Genomic DNA, 15,748 nt, shown 5'->3' on the forward strand with positions numbered 1-15,748 from the left:
AAGATTACATTCTTGTCATTAGGGATGTTCTTTTCTGCTGGGTGAATCAGAGGATTCTGAAGAATAAAATTCTTCTGGTTAAGTGTTGAGCACAAAGCCAATGTGATATGTAGCAAAAAGCCCTGGAATGGGAGCCAATTCCTCTCTTTATTCATTTATCAAGTATTTATTGAGTATCAGGTGCCAGACACTCTTTTATACATAGGAGATGACAACAGTGAACAAAATAGGCAAAAACTCTGCCTTTATGGGAGTTTACAGTCTAGCTAACTCAGGATACTTATTGAAACAACTGTTACTTATCTTGGCCAACATCTTACCTTTGGGTCTTTCCTCATTTATAAGATTATAAAATTGTACTAAATGGTCTGTAGTGTTTTCATTTGAAAGGTTTAAAAATTTCTGTTTCTTGCTTCCATGCTTATTCAATGTTTGTGGTGTTCCTCTCCTCTCTTTTTCTTATCCTCTTACAGAAATGACAGAAGAGGAGCAGTTTGCTCTGGCTCTCAAAATGAGTGAGCAGGAAGCTAGGGAGATGAACAGCCAGGAGGAGGAAGAAGAGGAGCTCTTGAGGAAAGCCATTGCAGAAAGCCTGAATGTAAATATGCTATGTTGAAAAAGTTTGTGAGGATTGATTAGCATGATATATATTTTTATTGCTTCTGCAGTGTTACATTTGCATTAAGAACTAGCTGTAGTAGTTCATAGGGTTTTAAACTAACAAATATTTCCCATAATAATTTTTAAAGTGCTTGTCGAATTGTTGAACGCAATTTGAAGTGTTAATTTTATATGAAAGAATTTTCTTCCACCCCATAGATTTTCAATACATGGTTTAAGAGAGCTAAGTAGTTGGCAGCTTCTGAAAAGAGTTACCAAGTCCCAAAAAACCAAAAGGGAGCAAGATAAGGCGCTTACCTCCCCTGTTTTGGGGGAGAACAAAGGCAATGAGAAACTAGAGGTGGGTTATGGAAAAAAGAATGAGCAGTTAAACATTTTTCAAATAATTTAAATTGTAATATGAATATGTTTTGTTGAAATTATTTTAAATGTGAAGGATATTTGCCAGTGTCAGGTCCTGAGCCATCCTTTATGTCATTCATGTCTCTATATTAGAAAAGGTCTTAGTATAGTGATCTACCATAGCATTTTGCACATAGTAGGCATTTGGTACACATTGTGGAAGTTATTTGATTTGAGCATCTACGTTTTGGAAAGAATCTCTTAGGGGACAGTGGCCTCCCTGTTTTGTCCTTCCTGTGACCCTTCATGTATAGCTGTTTTAATAATAAACCTGGTCTGGTGTGGGATCACTTGTTTCAGAGTTGCCGGCCTTCTGATGCTTCTGCTACCAGATCTCGACCTCTGGCCACTGGACCATCTTCACAGTCCCACCAAGAGAAAACCACAGACTCTGGGACCACAGAAGGCATGTCTCCCTGTTCTGACTCCTTCCACTCATCAAGTATAACTATATCACAGGGATCTCATGCTGAGAGTAGATATACAGAAATGCCCCAAATCCCTTTGGTGGTATTAAAGAGGTTAAATCCGAAAATAGTTGAGATCTCACTAATATCCAGCATATTTTTATCTCCAAGGAAAAGTCAACATTTGGTTAAACACAAAGAAGAGCCTTTTACCCACATTATGTAATTCTTGGTAAGTGATAACTTACCAAGCCCTCTTAATAAAGAACAGTTTGTCCTTAGCCCTACTTTTTCTCAAATACCTACAGGCATATGGCAGCTGGTACCTCCATCACTGTTTAAAGGCTCACATATCAGTCAGGGAAACGAGGCTGAGGAAAGAGAGGAGCCTTGGGACCACACTGAAAACACTGAAGAGGAGCCGGTCTTTGGCAGCTCAGGAAGCTGGGATCAGTCAAGCCAGCCAGTGTTTGAGAATGAGAACGTTAAATGTTTTGACAGATGTACTGGCCACTTGGCTGAGCACACACAGTGTGGGAAGCCACAGGAAAGTACTGGGAGGGGTTGTGTTTTTCACAAAGCTGCCCAGGGTAGGGGGGACACATCTAGGCACTCTCTGCCTACCCCAGCAGATGCCACAGGTCTCCAGGATGTTGGGGGCACTGTGCACTACTTCTGGGGTATTCCATTCTGCCCTGCTGGAGTAGATCCTAACCAATATACCAAGGTCATTCTCTGCCAGTTGGAGGTTTATCAAAAGAGCCTAAAAATGGCTCAGAGGCAGCTCTTTAAAAAAAAAGGTTTTGGGGAACCAGTGTTACCTAGACCTCCTTCTCTGATCCAGAATGAATGTGGCCAAGGAGATCAGGCTAGTGAAAAAAATGAAGGCATCTCAGAAGATATGGGAGATGAAGACAAAGAGGAGAGGCAGGAATCTAGGGCATCTGTCTGGCACTCAAAAACCAAGGATTTCCAAGAAAGCCCAATTAAAAGCTTGAAAGAGAAACTTTTGTTGGAGGAAGAACCAACAACCAGTCATGGTCAGGTAAGGGTCAGTGATGCTGTGATTAAGGATGATTTATTCACAGTTTAAACAAGGATTATTATAGCTATTTGTTCTTTTTTGTGGTCTTTTTTCCTGATTTTTAAAGTAACACGTGCTCACTATGGAAAATTAGGAAAGTACAGAAGAGTGTAAAGAAGAAAAAAATTACCCATAATCTCAGCACCAAGGGCAATCATCATTATTTCTATGCATTTAAAAATATTTTTTCTTTTAAATTTTTCAACGAAACGAAGACTCTTCTGTATAAGCTGTTTCTTTTTCCCACTTAATAGTTTATGTTAGATCTTTTCCTGTTTATTAAGTATACTTGAAAACATTATTCTATCACATGGATGTATCATAATTTATTTTTTATGTTTTAAAATTTTTATTATTTCTAAAAAGTTTTTGAATAGGTAGTAATATTCATGTGCCCCATAAATCAGAAAGATGTTAATGAAAAGTCTGTCTCCTATCCCCTCCCAAGCCAACTAGTCCCTTCCCTGAAGTCAACCTATATCACTGGTTTCTAGTGTATCCTTATAAGATATATTTTATGTGGTACAAGCAAATGTGTATACATACTCTTTTCCTTACCTTTTTTTACACAAATGATCACATAATCTATACATTATTCGGTACCTTGCTTTTTTTCATTGAAATACTTCTGAGATCATTCCATAACATACATACATACATAATTTCTTCCTTTTTTTGGATGTGTAATATACGGTGTATGAATGAGTTTATTTTATCCAGTACCCCTAATGGTGGACTTTTCGGTGGTTTCTAATATTTTACTATTACAAGCACTACTGTACTGATTACTCTTGTATGAAGATGTTTCATCCACATGAGAGATATTTGCATAATTTCTTGTAGATGTAATTGGTGGATCAAAGGATATATGCATTTACAATTTTGTTACTGTTGCCAAATTGCCTTCTATAGAGGTTGTATAAATTTACACTCATAACAGTGTATGAGTACCAGCTTCCCCCTACCCATTCCAAATCAGTACCATCAGAACTTTCTCATCTTTGCCAATCTGAGGAATGAAAAATACTATCTCAATACAGTCTTAATTTGCATTTCTCTTATTGTGTGTGCAGTTGAAACCCATTTATATTTCCTTTTCTGTCTGTTTAGGTCTTATGGGCATTTTTCTTTTTCAACAATCTTTTTCTAAGTGGTTTCTAGGTACCCTTTATATATTAGGGGGAGTGGTCCTTTTTGATACAAAGAGTAGATAGTTTTCCAGTGTATTTTTTCCCCCACATGATGGTATATTTCTGATTTTGCTTGTGATGGTTTTCTGTAATTTACCAAAAAACAGTCCCCTGTTTGGGAACATTTAGATTGTCTTTTCAGTTTTTTTCTGATGTATCTTTTTTTTTTTAAGATTTTATTTATTTATTTGAGAGAGAGAGAATGAGAGTGAGAGCACGAGGGGTGGGGGGGTCAGAGGGAGAAGCAGATTCCCCGCCAAGCATGGAGGCCGATGTGGGACTCGATCCTGGGACTCCAGGATCGTGACCTGAGCTGAAGGCAGTCGCCCAACCGAGCCACCCAGGCACCCCTTTTCTGACATATCTAGATTTGTACTATATCAAAGCTTATGTTTTGTTTTTTTCTCTGGGTATTATAAAAGCAAAATCATATAATTACAAACTGTGTAAACTATAAAGAGTATTCTGTTTTATGACCATACTGTTCTTTGTTGCTATTTCTGTTTTTGGGCTGAGTTTTTGGTTTTGTTTTGCTGTTATTTTATTCTTTCTATTATGATAAGGGTTCAACAAATGGTAGCTGTGAGAAATGCCACAGCATAGTGTAGGGAGCATAGGTTTGGAGTTTGAATTTTGACTTTTGTATATGTCTTTGAGCAAGCCATTTAACCTCTCTGAGTCTCAGTTTTTACATCTGTAAAGTGGGAATAGCAATTCATGGCTTACGGTAGTTTTAATGATTAAAGTGAATTATGTAAAATGTCTAGTGTGGTGCTTAGGAGATTATAGGCACTCGATAAATGATAGTTCTCTCTAAGGGATCAGAAGGCCATCCATTGAGGGTACCTATGGGAATCATTCTTCCTCAGCAGCCATATTCATCCACATTCTGGAAAGATTGCTGTATGGGAAGAAAAAGCATTTTCCTTAACAATTCTTCTAGTGACTTTTTTCCAAAGGAAAGTTAGGTTGTGCTTATGATAACATGTTTTGTTTGTTAGTTTTTTGCAACTCAGGGATACTTCCACTTAAGAGAATAAATTAACTCTAAAGAATGAACATTTATTTATTGTATTTGTTGACCGATTTATTATAATTCAGTTTGTTAGCTTGAAAATCCCAGGGAACAGAGTTGTAGACCATAGACTTGTATCAAGTTCTGATGTTTAAAAGCAGTGCCTTTGGAATAGCCTGGAAGTGTTCAGAACCTAATGGCTGGCCCTATAAAAATTGAAGTTCTCTAACTTCCCTGAACTGGTCATCAAATACTATAGATAGTATTATTGATTGGTACTATTTGGCCACAACCCATCAAATCAAGCTAGTTTAATTAAAAAGAGAACTTTATCATAAGGAAACAGGGTGCCTCATAAATTCTAAAACAGGATGGTAACCAAGCCTGGACAAGGTACAGGGTCTAGAATATCATCTGTAATTTTTCTACATCTCATTGCTATATTGTATCTGCTTCATTTTTCTCCCCTGTGTATTGGCTTCATTTGCTTCTCTTTCACAGTGGTAGGTAGAAGACACTGATCTTACAGCTCCCAAACTTAACTACAGGTTAAAGGAGATTTATTCTTTCTCAATACCAATTTCAGATTTCTAGGAAAGGACTTAACGGCCCTTTTGGGGTTAGTAGCCTTCACCAGCCCAGTTGACTGTGGCCTAAAGTGGGGTCTGTGTCAAATTGTACAAATGTCTGAGTCCACTGCTATAATACAGTGGGAGGGGTGACATACTGGCCTCAGTAAAAGGAGACCAGGCAGACAACCTAGTAAGTATCCAGTATAGTCATTGTCATTAACATTAATTTTAGAAATCAGTTAGAACTGTTGAAAAATGCTGAAAAGTTTAAAGAATAAAGTTGAAAGCATTCACAATCCTGTTATCCAGTGATATATATTCCTTCATCTTATCTTCTATACCAATTTGGTATGGTTTCTATCATATTTTTGTATTTTTAAGTTAACATTATGTAAACATTTTCTTATAAAATTATTTATAGATTTCACTTTTAATGACTAATATTCTGGCTTATGAACTTATCCATAATATTTTAACCCTTTTCCTATTGTTAGATATTTTGGTTGTGATAAACATCTTTTTTAAATAAAACGTTGTTTTATTTAAAATTAGGTCCTTAGGGGAGCCTGGCTGGCTCAGTTGATGGAATGTGCGACTCTTGATCTCAGGGTTGTTGTGAGTTCAAGCCCCATGTTGGGTGTGGAGATTACTTAAAATCTTAAAAAAAATTAATAGTATTTTTAGAGATAGGGAGCAAGAAAAATTCTGGATTAAAGAGCTATGAACATAAAAAAAAGACTTGCTATTTATTGCCAAATTGCATTTCAGAAAGGTTGCTCAGATGTGTACTCCTTCCTTTTAGCAATGTATGAGAATGCCTAGTTCACTGCAGTCTTGGCAACACAGAATAGTGTCTTTACAAAAAACAAAACAAATAAACTTAACTAATATTACAGTCAAATAATGAAAGTCTACAATTGTAATTTCACCACTTATATTGGTCTTTTGCTTTCAGGAATTGTGGTAGAAAGAATTTCTGTGTTTATTAAACATTTTCTATTGATTATGACTTTGCTGGAGCTGCCCATATATATATGTGAGACTCCTTGGTTGAGAGAGAGAGCGAAAGGTTCCCAGAACTAGGGACTCAGACAAACATTCACCTTGGGGCAAATCACTTTAAGTATATATGAAGGTTATAAAAGCCTTAGAATCATATAACTAATTTCTGGCATCACACAAACAATGTAGAGGTTATGTTAATGAAGATGGAGAGGTCATCTTGATGGCTATACAGCAGGGAAGTGGAGGAGTAGCATATTGACGTGGTCACTACTTTTCAGGGTCTAATCTTTAATTTTTCAGCCCAGATACTGGAATTTGTTTTTCTCAAATGGCCAGACTCAGGGGCGGGGGTGAGAACTGACTTTGACTAGTCAAACTTAAAGCTGATATGTACACCAAATGACAGTTTGTTAATTTATTATGGGATATAGACATTTTTGGTGACCAGAATATTCAGGTCCACCATCTACTGTACCTCCTTGTAGGATGAAGGTACCTAGAGGGCTGAAAACGGTAATTAGGGAATGGTAATATTTAAGGGATGATTCATCTAGTCTGTGGAAAGACTGATAAGCTACCTAGTACCTGATAATAGAGGACTTTTGTCTGGTGACCAGATAATGTGTCTGTTTATTTTTACTTCCCAGGCTACGGTGTTGAAGATACTGCTTGCTTCTGAATCTTTGGATTTTTCTTTTTTAGATTCATTGCAGACTATCATCCCTTTTTCATTAACATGTTATTTCTTTAGGCAGAATGCAATGTCTTGATTTAGGCCACAGCTTCCTTAGTTTAAGTTATATTCCTATCATGCGTCCCTGTTCAACTTGATTAGATTTGGATATTCTAATAAAATTTTGTTTGCTTACTTTGTTATGTTATTTTCATATTCTGGAAGAACCTCACTTTACTCCTATGTTTAGATTGCAGTCATTGAGGTGTAAGTTTAAAAATTAGAAATGATTTACTGAAATGAAGACATTCTTGGGATTCTATGTTGAAATGGTTGTAAGAAGATTATTTGAGTAAACAACAACAGTAGTGGTTAGAACATGGATTTTGGAGTCAGATCCCAGCTCCACTTTTGACCAACTCTGTAATTTTGGGCAAATTATTTAACCCGTCAAAGTTTCACTTTCCTCACGTCCAAAAAACCTTAATAGTTTCTGCCTCAAAAGGTTCTTGTGAGGAATAAAGGAGAAAATGCATTGTCAAGTGATTTGCATAAAGGCTTGGCACTTAATAGGTGTACAGTAATTAAAAAAAAAATAACACCAAGAAAGGTAAAGGTGTGCTTTAGCCAAAGGTAGAGATGGAGTATCTTATAACTCACCATTGCATTGATTGCTTCTGAAGCCCAAGTTTAGTCAACTGTAGTTATTCCAAGATGGTAAAATCTATTAAATGGGCACTAGGTGTCAGTATCTACTTTTTTGATAGCTCAGTAATGAAACTTTTGTCACTGCAGAGTTCACACAAATGGGTGACGTATTTATTGGTGTTGTATTTTAGTCCTTTTGACAGTTTTGTTCAACCCTCATTTTTCATAATGACTGCATTCCTGATCATTGCACAGCTTTATCTTCCCTCTGAATGAAGGCTCATCTCAGCTATTTCTGATTTTAGTATATTTTATCATTTGCCTGAGTGGTACAGAGATGCCTAACTCATTTAGGTTATTTATATCCTGTTAGGAGACCCTGAAAACTTCAGCTAGTAGCTTTCTTCCTATTGGAAGAAGCCTCACAGCTCAGGCACTTCTTATAAGTTTCCCTAAGGCAGCAGTAGCTGCTTTTTCTGTGCACCTACATTTAATGAGCTGACATTTGCACCAACTTTACTGTTAATCGTAGAAAATCTTTTTTTTAAATCTAGTCCCTATTTGTTACATTTCTTAAAAGATATCCCTGTAGCCAGATACTAAAATCACAGTGGCAGATTTTGTAGCAAAGGGAGTCTTAAAACCTTCCCTTTGGGATGTTCTGTGTTATGGCTTGGTTTGTGTTCAGAGAGACTTCTTTCACAGATTGCAGTGTTTTTCCCCCTCGAATATTTCCATTGAAAACTGGGCTTTTCTCTGTATTTCCTCCTTCCACAACAAAACTTTATAGTTGCTTTTTTGAAATCATAATTCATTTGACTCACCAGTTAATATTTATGTGTCTTGCATTTTACAAAGTACATCACATATATTATCTTTTTAAATTCTCACAATAACAGTCTGTGAGGCAGTCATTAATAACCATTTTAAGATGAGGAAACAGATTGAGATGTGACACCCTAGATTACAGAGTTAATGGGTGATCCAGCTGTGATGTAAATCTCACTCTTCTAGACTCCACAGGATATGCTTTTTTTTACTGAAACTTATGTAAAATGTTTTATTCTTATTGCTAATTGCTGAGTGATAATGCTGAGCAATTAACTTTTTTTTTTAAGAGGAGAAACCAGTTCATCTGTGCCTGTATACTTAGGATGTTATATTTCTTTACAGTCTTCCCAAGGGCTATTTGTCGAAGAAACTTCTGAAGAAGGAAACTCTGTACCTGCCTCACAAAGGTAAGATTATAAATTGTTAGGGGTCTGAATTCCCTGACGGTGCCAGAGTAAGAGAGATGAAACACATGAGTGAGACTACAGGGACAGCTTGCCAGGGATCTTTTAGCTCCTTTATAAGCACAGACTAAGAAAAATCATTATCTTCCAGTTCTCAAATATGTATCTCATAGAAGCCTGGAATATTAGAGTGGAAGAAATTGTAGAAGGTGGTGGTGGTGGTGTTGGTATAGTACAGCCGTCTTGGCACATATCCCATTGATACCATTCCTGAAAGTGTTTAGATCCTGCTACTCTCTTAACCTAGCTTCCTGTGCCAAGCTAAAGGCTCTGGACTAGTTTCTTTACAGTCCTTCTAGTTCTCCTGTCTCCTTTTATTCCCACTGCTTATGCTTATTTTATATGCATGTCCAAATTGTATACATCTTTTAAGTCTACTCTTAAGACTTATATTTTTTATTATTCATATTATTCAGGTCACAAAGAACATGGGTCACCCTCACTCCCTGTCTTATGCCGCTTTTAATCTGATTATATCTTATTTTTCCCTTAAATTGTTGTACTTGCATTGCCTCCTAAATTATTCTTGCTGACTGATTGATGGGGTTACCTTCTTAGGTCTTCTCGCTTAATAATATATAGTGGCTGATTGATTACAAACTGCACTTATCAACTGGATTGAATTTTTAATTTTCCCTTTTATCTGGTAGTTGACCTTTGGGGATTACTCAAGGGCTTAATTTTGTGTCAATTTTGTGTCAACCTCCATCTCTCATATGGAAGTTGAGGTCCAATTACCATTTGCTGTAATTTGGTGGTGCTTCTTAGGGTTTTGGTTAAGTTGAAAGTACTAGGTATTTCCTTCTGAGTTCAAGAATATGGTTTTGGTTTGATTCTCCTGCTGTTAAGACAATTTTGGAAGTGGTTTTAACTGGAATAGGCCTTTTGCTTCTTCCAGGCCCCTCTGCTTTGTTGTGGTAAGCCTGTGCAGAGCAGATACAAGTTTTAATAAATGATTATATGCTTTGTCACCAGGAGAGAGTTGGAATTGCAGGCAATGTGGTTTGACTTCAAATTGATTAGCCCATTTTATAAATGTCAGCAAATTGTTTTGTGATGGACCCTTTGAACAGAGCCCTAATGTTATATGCAGAGTAAACTGTGTCTGGCTTGGGTTTACAACAAATGTTATGAGATGTTTTATTTAGGGAGAGAAATCACCTGTGGTTTCCTATCAGGATTTAGTTATTTATCATGAATCGGTGATGGTTAGTCTCTCTTCTCTGTGGTTCTTGGTTGATGTAAGGTTTTATTTTTTAAGCATCCTTTTGCATACTTGATCAGACTAGTCATAAAGCTCTGTGAAGCATGAGGGGGTAGCTCAGATGCTCAGATCTCTCAGCCATGTGTTCCTGTGTCAGGAAGAGATTGCACTCCATGAACAGGCAGGGTAAACTCTGGAAGGCTGGATGATGGGAGCAGTTCATAATTATATTACTCTCAGAAGAGATATTTAACTTGTGTGAGCAGGTTTTGCTGCAGGGCAATTTGGAATTGTATCTTTTTGTTGCTTGGAAAGCCACATCTTGAGATAAAGAGGAAATTTAACTGCAAGGTGAGGGAAAAGTGAGTGTGTTGTCAAGAGACTCTCCATATTTTCTCTTACGAGTTTACAGATCTCTAACCTTCAGAAGGCTGAGATGGAGGCTATAAAACACCACTGATAGTCTTTTTTTTTTTCCTCTAAAGGTATATTTATTTATTTGAGAGAGAGAAAGAGCATGCTTCAGTGTGTGCACAGGGAGAGGGGCAGAGTGAGAGAATCTTTAAGCAGAGACTCCCTGCTGAGGGGGGAGCCCAGTACAGGGCTCAGTCCCACAACCCATGAGATCATGACCTGAGCCAAAACCAAGAGTCAGATGCCTAACCTAGTTAGCCACGTAGGTGCCCCCTGTTGACATTCTTATATGGGGAGTTTTTGTCTTCTAGAGTATTCACAGATAGTCCTTACCCTTCAACTTTCCTTTGTAAAGACTCAAAAAGGGGGTCTTTTGGTTCAGTGATTTCACTGGAACCAGAGTTGTAAGCATGTTTATTTTCCCCATTTCTGGCCTGGAGTTTTCACTACCAATTCCTTGCTTCCCTGTTGTGCTTTTGTGGTATTGGACAGCAGGTGTTGGATTACCTGTGGCTTTGTAAATGACTCACCATTGCTTTTGGCCCTGTGTTCTGATTTATTATACTGGGATTCACTTGGGGTTTGGTTCTTTTTTAGCATTGCTGCTTTGACCAGTAAGAGAAGCTCTGTCCTTATGCCAGAGAGTTCTGCAGAGGAAATCACTGTGTGTCCTGGTAAGCACCCCGCTGATCGTACTGAAGTTCTGATCCCTAGCTATCTACCTTTTCGTGCCTATTAATTTTTCTGGCTTTTCCAACCCACTTTCAGGAGGTTTATGTGTGATTGATGTATGTGTGTACGTATCTTCTCCACATATATACATGTACACATACATATACACTTTTTTAATGGACATTAGTTCTGATTCTCAGTCTTTTCTCAGAGATATTTTAGTTTTGAAATTAATATGCTCTTTTGTCTCCTTGTTTGCTTACCAGCCTCATCAGAGATGGCAGCAAAGCATCAGGAATAGCACTTAACTGTACATTCAGAGGCAAGAGGACTCTATATTTTGGTTTATGGGTTCTCCAAATTGGGCTGTCCTCAAATCTGCCTGTCATTAAGCAGATTTTTCTCAGAGCCTTTTACTAGTTTTACACTGCCATTCACTCCTTATAGTAGAGGGAGTCTGGAAATTGAATTTTGTGCAGTTCTGTCATTGACTTATTTTTAATCTCAGATAAGGCACTTAACTTGGTTAAGTACTGTACTTTGCCTTTTGTTAATTGTAGAGATGAAAAGACATGTGTGCCTTACTTTAGGTACAAGAGATGCTCATTCAGAGTTGCACATGAATAGATTTTGACATACAAAATAATTTTTTTTGTTTTAATTACAACAAACTTTTATTTATTAAAATTTTAAAAAATTTTTTGCTAATGGGATTTTATTTTTTTATTTTAAGATTTATTTATTTGAGGGGGGAAAGGGCGAGGGAAAGAATCTAAGCAGACTCTGCTGAGTGCAGAGCCCAGTGAGGGGCTTGATATGGGGCTTGACTCTCTGGGCTCAGTCCCATGACCCTGAGATCATGACCTGAGCCGAAATCAAGAGTCGGATGTTTAACCTACTGAGCGACCTAGGTGCCCCTGTTTGTTTGTATGTTTATTTATAAGATTTTATTTATTTATTTGTCAGAGAGAGAGAACAAGCACGGGGAGTGGCAGGCAGAGAGAGAGAGAAACAGGCTCCCCTGCTGAGCAAGGAGCCCGAGGTGGGACTCAATCCCAGGACTCTGGGATCATGACCTGTGCCGAAGGCAGACGCTTAACTGACTGAGCCACCCAGGCATCCCTGTTTACTTTTAATTGAAGTATAGCAGATACACAATGTTACATTAGCTTCAGGTGTATAACAGTGATTTGACATGTGTTATGCTATGCTTCCCACGAGTGTAGTTACCATTTATCACCCTCCAATGCTTTTATAGTACTATAGACTATATTCCCTCTGCTCTACCTTTTATCCCTGTGACTTATTCATTCCATAACTGGAAGCCTGTATCTCCCACTCCTCTTCACCCATTTTGCCCATCTCCCACCTCGATACACAAGATAATTTTATTTTTTTTAAAGATTTTATTTACTTATTTGAGAGAGAGAGAGAGAGAAAGAGAGAGAGCAAGTGAGCATGGGGGGAGGAAGCAGAGGGAGAGGGAGAAGCACACTCTACACTGAGTATAGAGCCCGACGTGGAGCTCCATCTCATGACCTGAGCCGAAATCAGACACTTAACTGACTGAGCCATGCAGGTGCCCCACACAAAATAATTTTATTTTTTAAAAGATTTTATTTATTTGAGAGAGAGGGAGTGAAAGAGTGCATGAGCGGAGGCGGGGGGAGGAGCAGAGAGAGGGAGAAGCAGACTCCTGCCTGAGCAGGGAGCTTGTTGCAGGGCTGGAGCCCAGGACCCTGAGATCATGACCTGAGCCAGAGGCAGACGCTTAACTGACTGAGCCACCCAGGAGCCCCCACACAAAATAATTTGAAATGAACTAAGATACCAATTATCTAAGGGAACTCTTGAGTTGAATCATTGTATAATATGAAGAATTGTTTTGTGATATAAACCACTACTTTTTAAGGAATTTGTTTTTAGCTTATATTTTCTTTTTTTGCTTTTCTTAAAAGTGAGGCCAATTATATATATCAGTAACTTCATTCATATGAGATTGAGGGACTTCCTATCAATGTTTAAACTCTTTGGGCAGTAAGTATTGTACACATATTACCATAAGTCATACCTAGTTTTCCCTTAGGTCTCATATAACCTATCAGGGTCAGAGAGACACATAGTTTTCTTATTTTGGTTTCTTTCAACTTTTTTTCCTACAGAGATTTAAACTTAGTTTACACATTATTCTAGGAAAGACGTATAAACATTTATAAACATTCGGCAGCATATCATAAAAGGTCTTTCTTTACTTATTTTTAAGTTTAATTATGTTTCTATTGAAAGTGGAATTCTTTCATATTCATTTAATTCATATTTCATATAAATTCATATAACATGTATTTGAATTACTGCCTGATGATACCCACTAAGAGACCTCACTACCAAGTGCTCTGATTTTGGCAGGAGCATTCAGGAATGCTGTGCTATCTTTGTGAAAAGAAAACTTTACAGCTCTGTCCCCTCCCCTGCCCCACCTTGGATTGCTGACTATGCCATCCTGTTAGGAAGTCACTCAGTCTGTTTAGGATGATGGCATGTGATGTACCCAGGGGTCTTGCAGGAGGAAACTGTAAATAATTTTATAGCCCTAGTTAATGAGAGAGGAAAAAGCAGGCCCTTCAGGACTGAGGTTAGATAACTTTTATGATCATGACTTGTTGTCATTAGCTTGCTAATTAAGTCCAACTGTTTGCTGACAAAAACCACTCCTAAATGAGGTTGCAAAAATTTTCCATAACATTACTGTTCCTTTTACTAAGAAAGTATAACTACTTCTCCATGAAGCCAGACTCCTGAATCTCTTTGTAAATATATAATTTAGAAGCTATGCATCTAAATTTTCCAGAAAATTTGAGTTCTCAATGTGTTCTAAATGGGTGAAATGCAGATTGAGTGTAGTAGTCCATCTTACCTATTTTGTTTTGTTTTATATTTCTGAAAGTTCCGGGGATCTGATACTCAAAATTACAACATCTTTTTAGAGTTACTCACTTTGTTGAAGAAGCAGGATTATAGCCTTATGCCCACCCTGTATATGCTCCTAGCATTGTTTATTTCTAAGGAGCTAATGCTCTCTTTTCTTTATAGTTGACTATTTAATCTATTCACAGAAAGCTTAAAGACTTTTTATTATTACAGTAGTGCAGACAGTGAGTAGCTCTTATTTTCTAAGAGACTAAATGTCTTTTTTGGTAATATCGCTCAAGGAAACTTGACAAGGTTTTCTTTTCTTTTTATTGGTTTTATTAAACGATTCATGAATCAGGCAGGATCTCATGTAGCAAGTAGAAGGGGGTCCTGACAAAGACGCCTTTGAAGTTTATGCACTGTAAGCCTTTTTCCTCCAAGGTGGTAAAATCTGTGTGTATGAGCGTGTGTATTCATTTTTCAAAAAATTATAAGGTATTAAAATATAGTTAACACTAGAAATGTATTTAATCCCTCTTTGATGTTGAGAAGATACCTCAGTATCTTATAGGTACTTTATTTGCCCAACATAGGCCATTCATTGTATTTGTGAAGCACAGAAGTATCAGATGTACAGTGCATACAGTGTAGATAAGAAAGAACTTACTGGATTTGTATTCTAAGTTTCTTTTCCAGATTTGTTGTCCTTCTTTGACATAGAGTTACTGTCCTTTTTTTTTTTTCTTTTAAGATTTATTTATTTTAGAGAGAGAGTGAGCACTAGTGGGAGGGGCAGGGGGAGAGGGAGGGAGAATCCCAAGCAGACTCTGCATGTGGGACTTGATCCCAAGACCCTGAGATCACAACCTGAGCTGAAACCAACAGTGGGTCTCTTAACCGACTATGCCACCCAGGTGCCCCTGTTCTTTCGTTATATTAAGTGACAGGTGTCTAGACCAGAAGTTGGCAGACTTTTTCTGTAAAAGACTAAGTAGATATATTAGATTTTGTGGGCTAAACGACTCAACTCTGCCACTGAAACTACTCAGCGCTGCCATTTTAGCACAAAAACAACCATAGAATACAGGGGAAAATGGGTGTGGCTGTGTTCCAATAAAACTTCATTTACGAAAACAGGAAGCTGGCTGGCTTTGGTCCATGAACTATAGTTTGCTGACTCCTGAGCTAGACTGTGAGGGACACCATCCTACATCTTCATATTGCTTTTCTGTGCTGTGCCTGGAACTTGTTCATAAATATTTGTTGAGTTAATGTTGAATGAATAGATACTGCCTAAAGAATATATTAAAGAAAGGCATATCTTTGTTTAGGATGTATTTTCTATTTCATCTCCCAATTTTTTGTCTTCTCTAATCATCCCTTTAACTTTAGAACTAACATTGGAGCGTTTTTGTTTTCTGTCAAAGTAAATATACTTTAAAACCAGAACTATGCTGAAAAGAAGCCAGATGGATTAACTGATGAATGATAAACAAATTGTGATACGTCCATACAGTGGAATACTACTACTCAGCAGTAAAAAGGAATGAAAGCATGGTTGCTTTTCAAACACATTATACTAAATGAAAGAAATCAGACACAAAAGATGGCACACTATATGATTTCATTTATGTGA

At 37.4% G+C, this 15,748-nt stretch overlaps 1 protein-coding gene across 2 annotated transcripts in view; it reads left to right on the forward strand.

The window, feature by feature from the left end:
* Window positions 1-15,748, forward strand: part of UIMC1 (ubiquitin interaction motif containing 1) — a 111,901-nt gene that overhangs the window by 57,814 nt on the left and 38,339 nt on the right. For both annotated transcript variants that reach the window (XM_088023464.1, XM_028102734.2), the window contains exons 4-8: window positions 474-598; window positions 1,324-1,429; window positions 1,739-2,475; window positions 8,791-8,855; window positions 11,128-11,204. In XM_088023464.1, the coding sequence (XP_087879590.1) occupies window positions 474-598; window positions 1,324-1,429; window positions 1,739-2,475; window positions 8,791-8,855; window positions 11,128-11,204 (1,110 nt within the window). The remainder of the gene's footprint in view (window positions 1-473; window positions 599-1,323; window positions 1,430-1,738; window positions 2,476-8,790; window positions 8,856-11,127; window positions 11,205-15,748) is intronic.

Source organism: Eumetopias jubatus, unplaced genomic scaffold, assembly GCF_037043125.1.
Source record: "Eumetopias jubatus isolate StellerSeaLion01/CBP00866 unplaced genomic scaffold, mEumJub1_p1.0 scaffold_5, whole genome shotgun sequence".
Taxonomy (NCBI): Eukaryota; Metazoa; Chordata; class Mammalia; order Carnivora; family Otariidae; genus Eumetopias; species Eumetopias jubatus.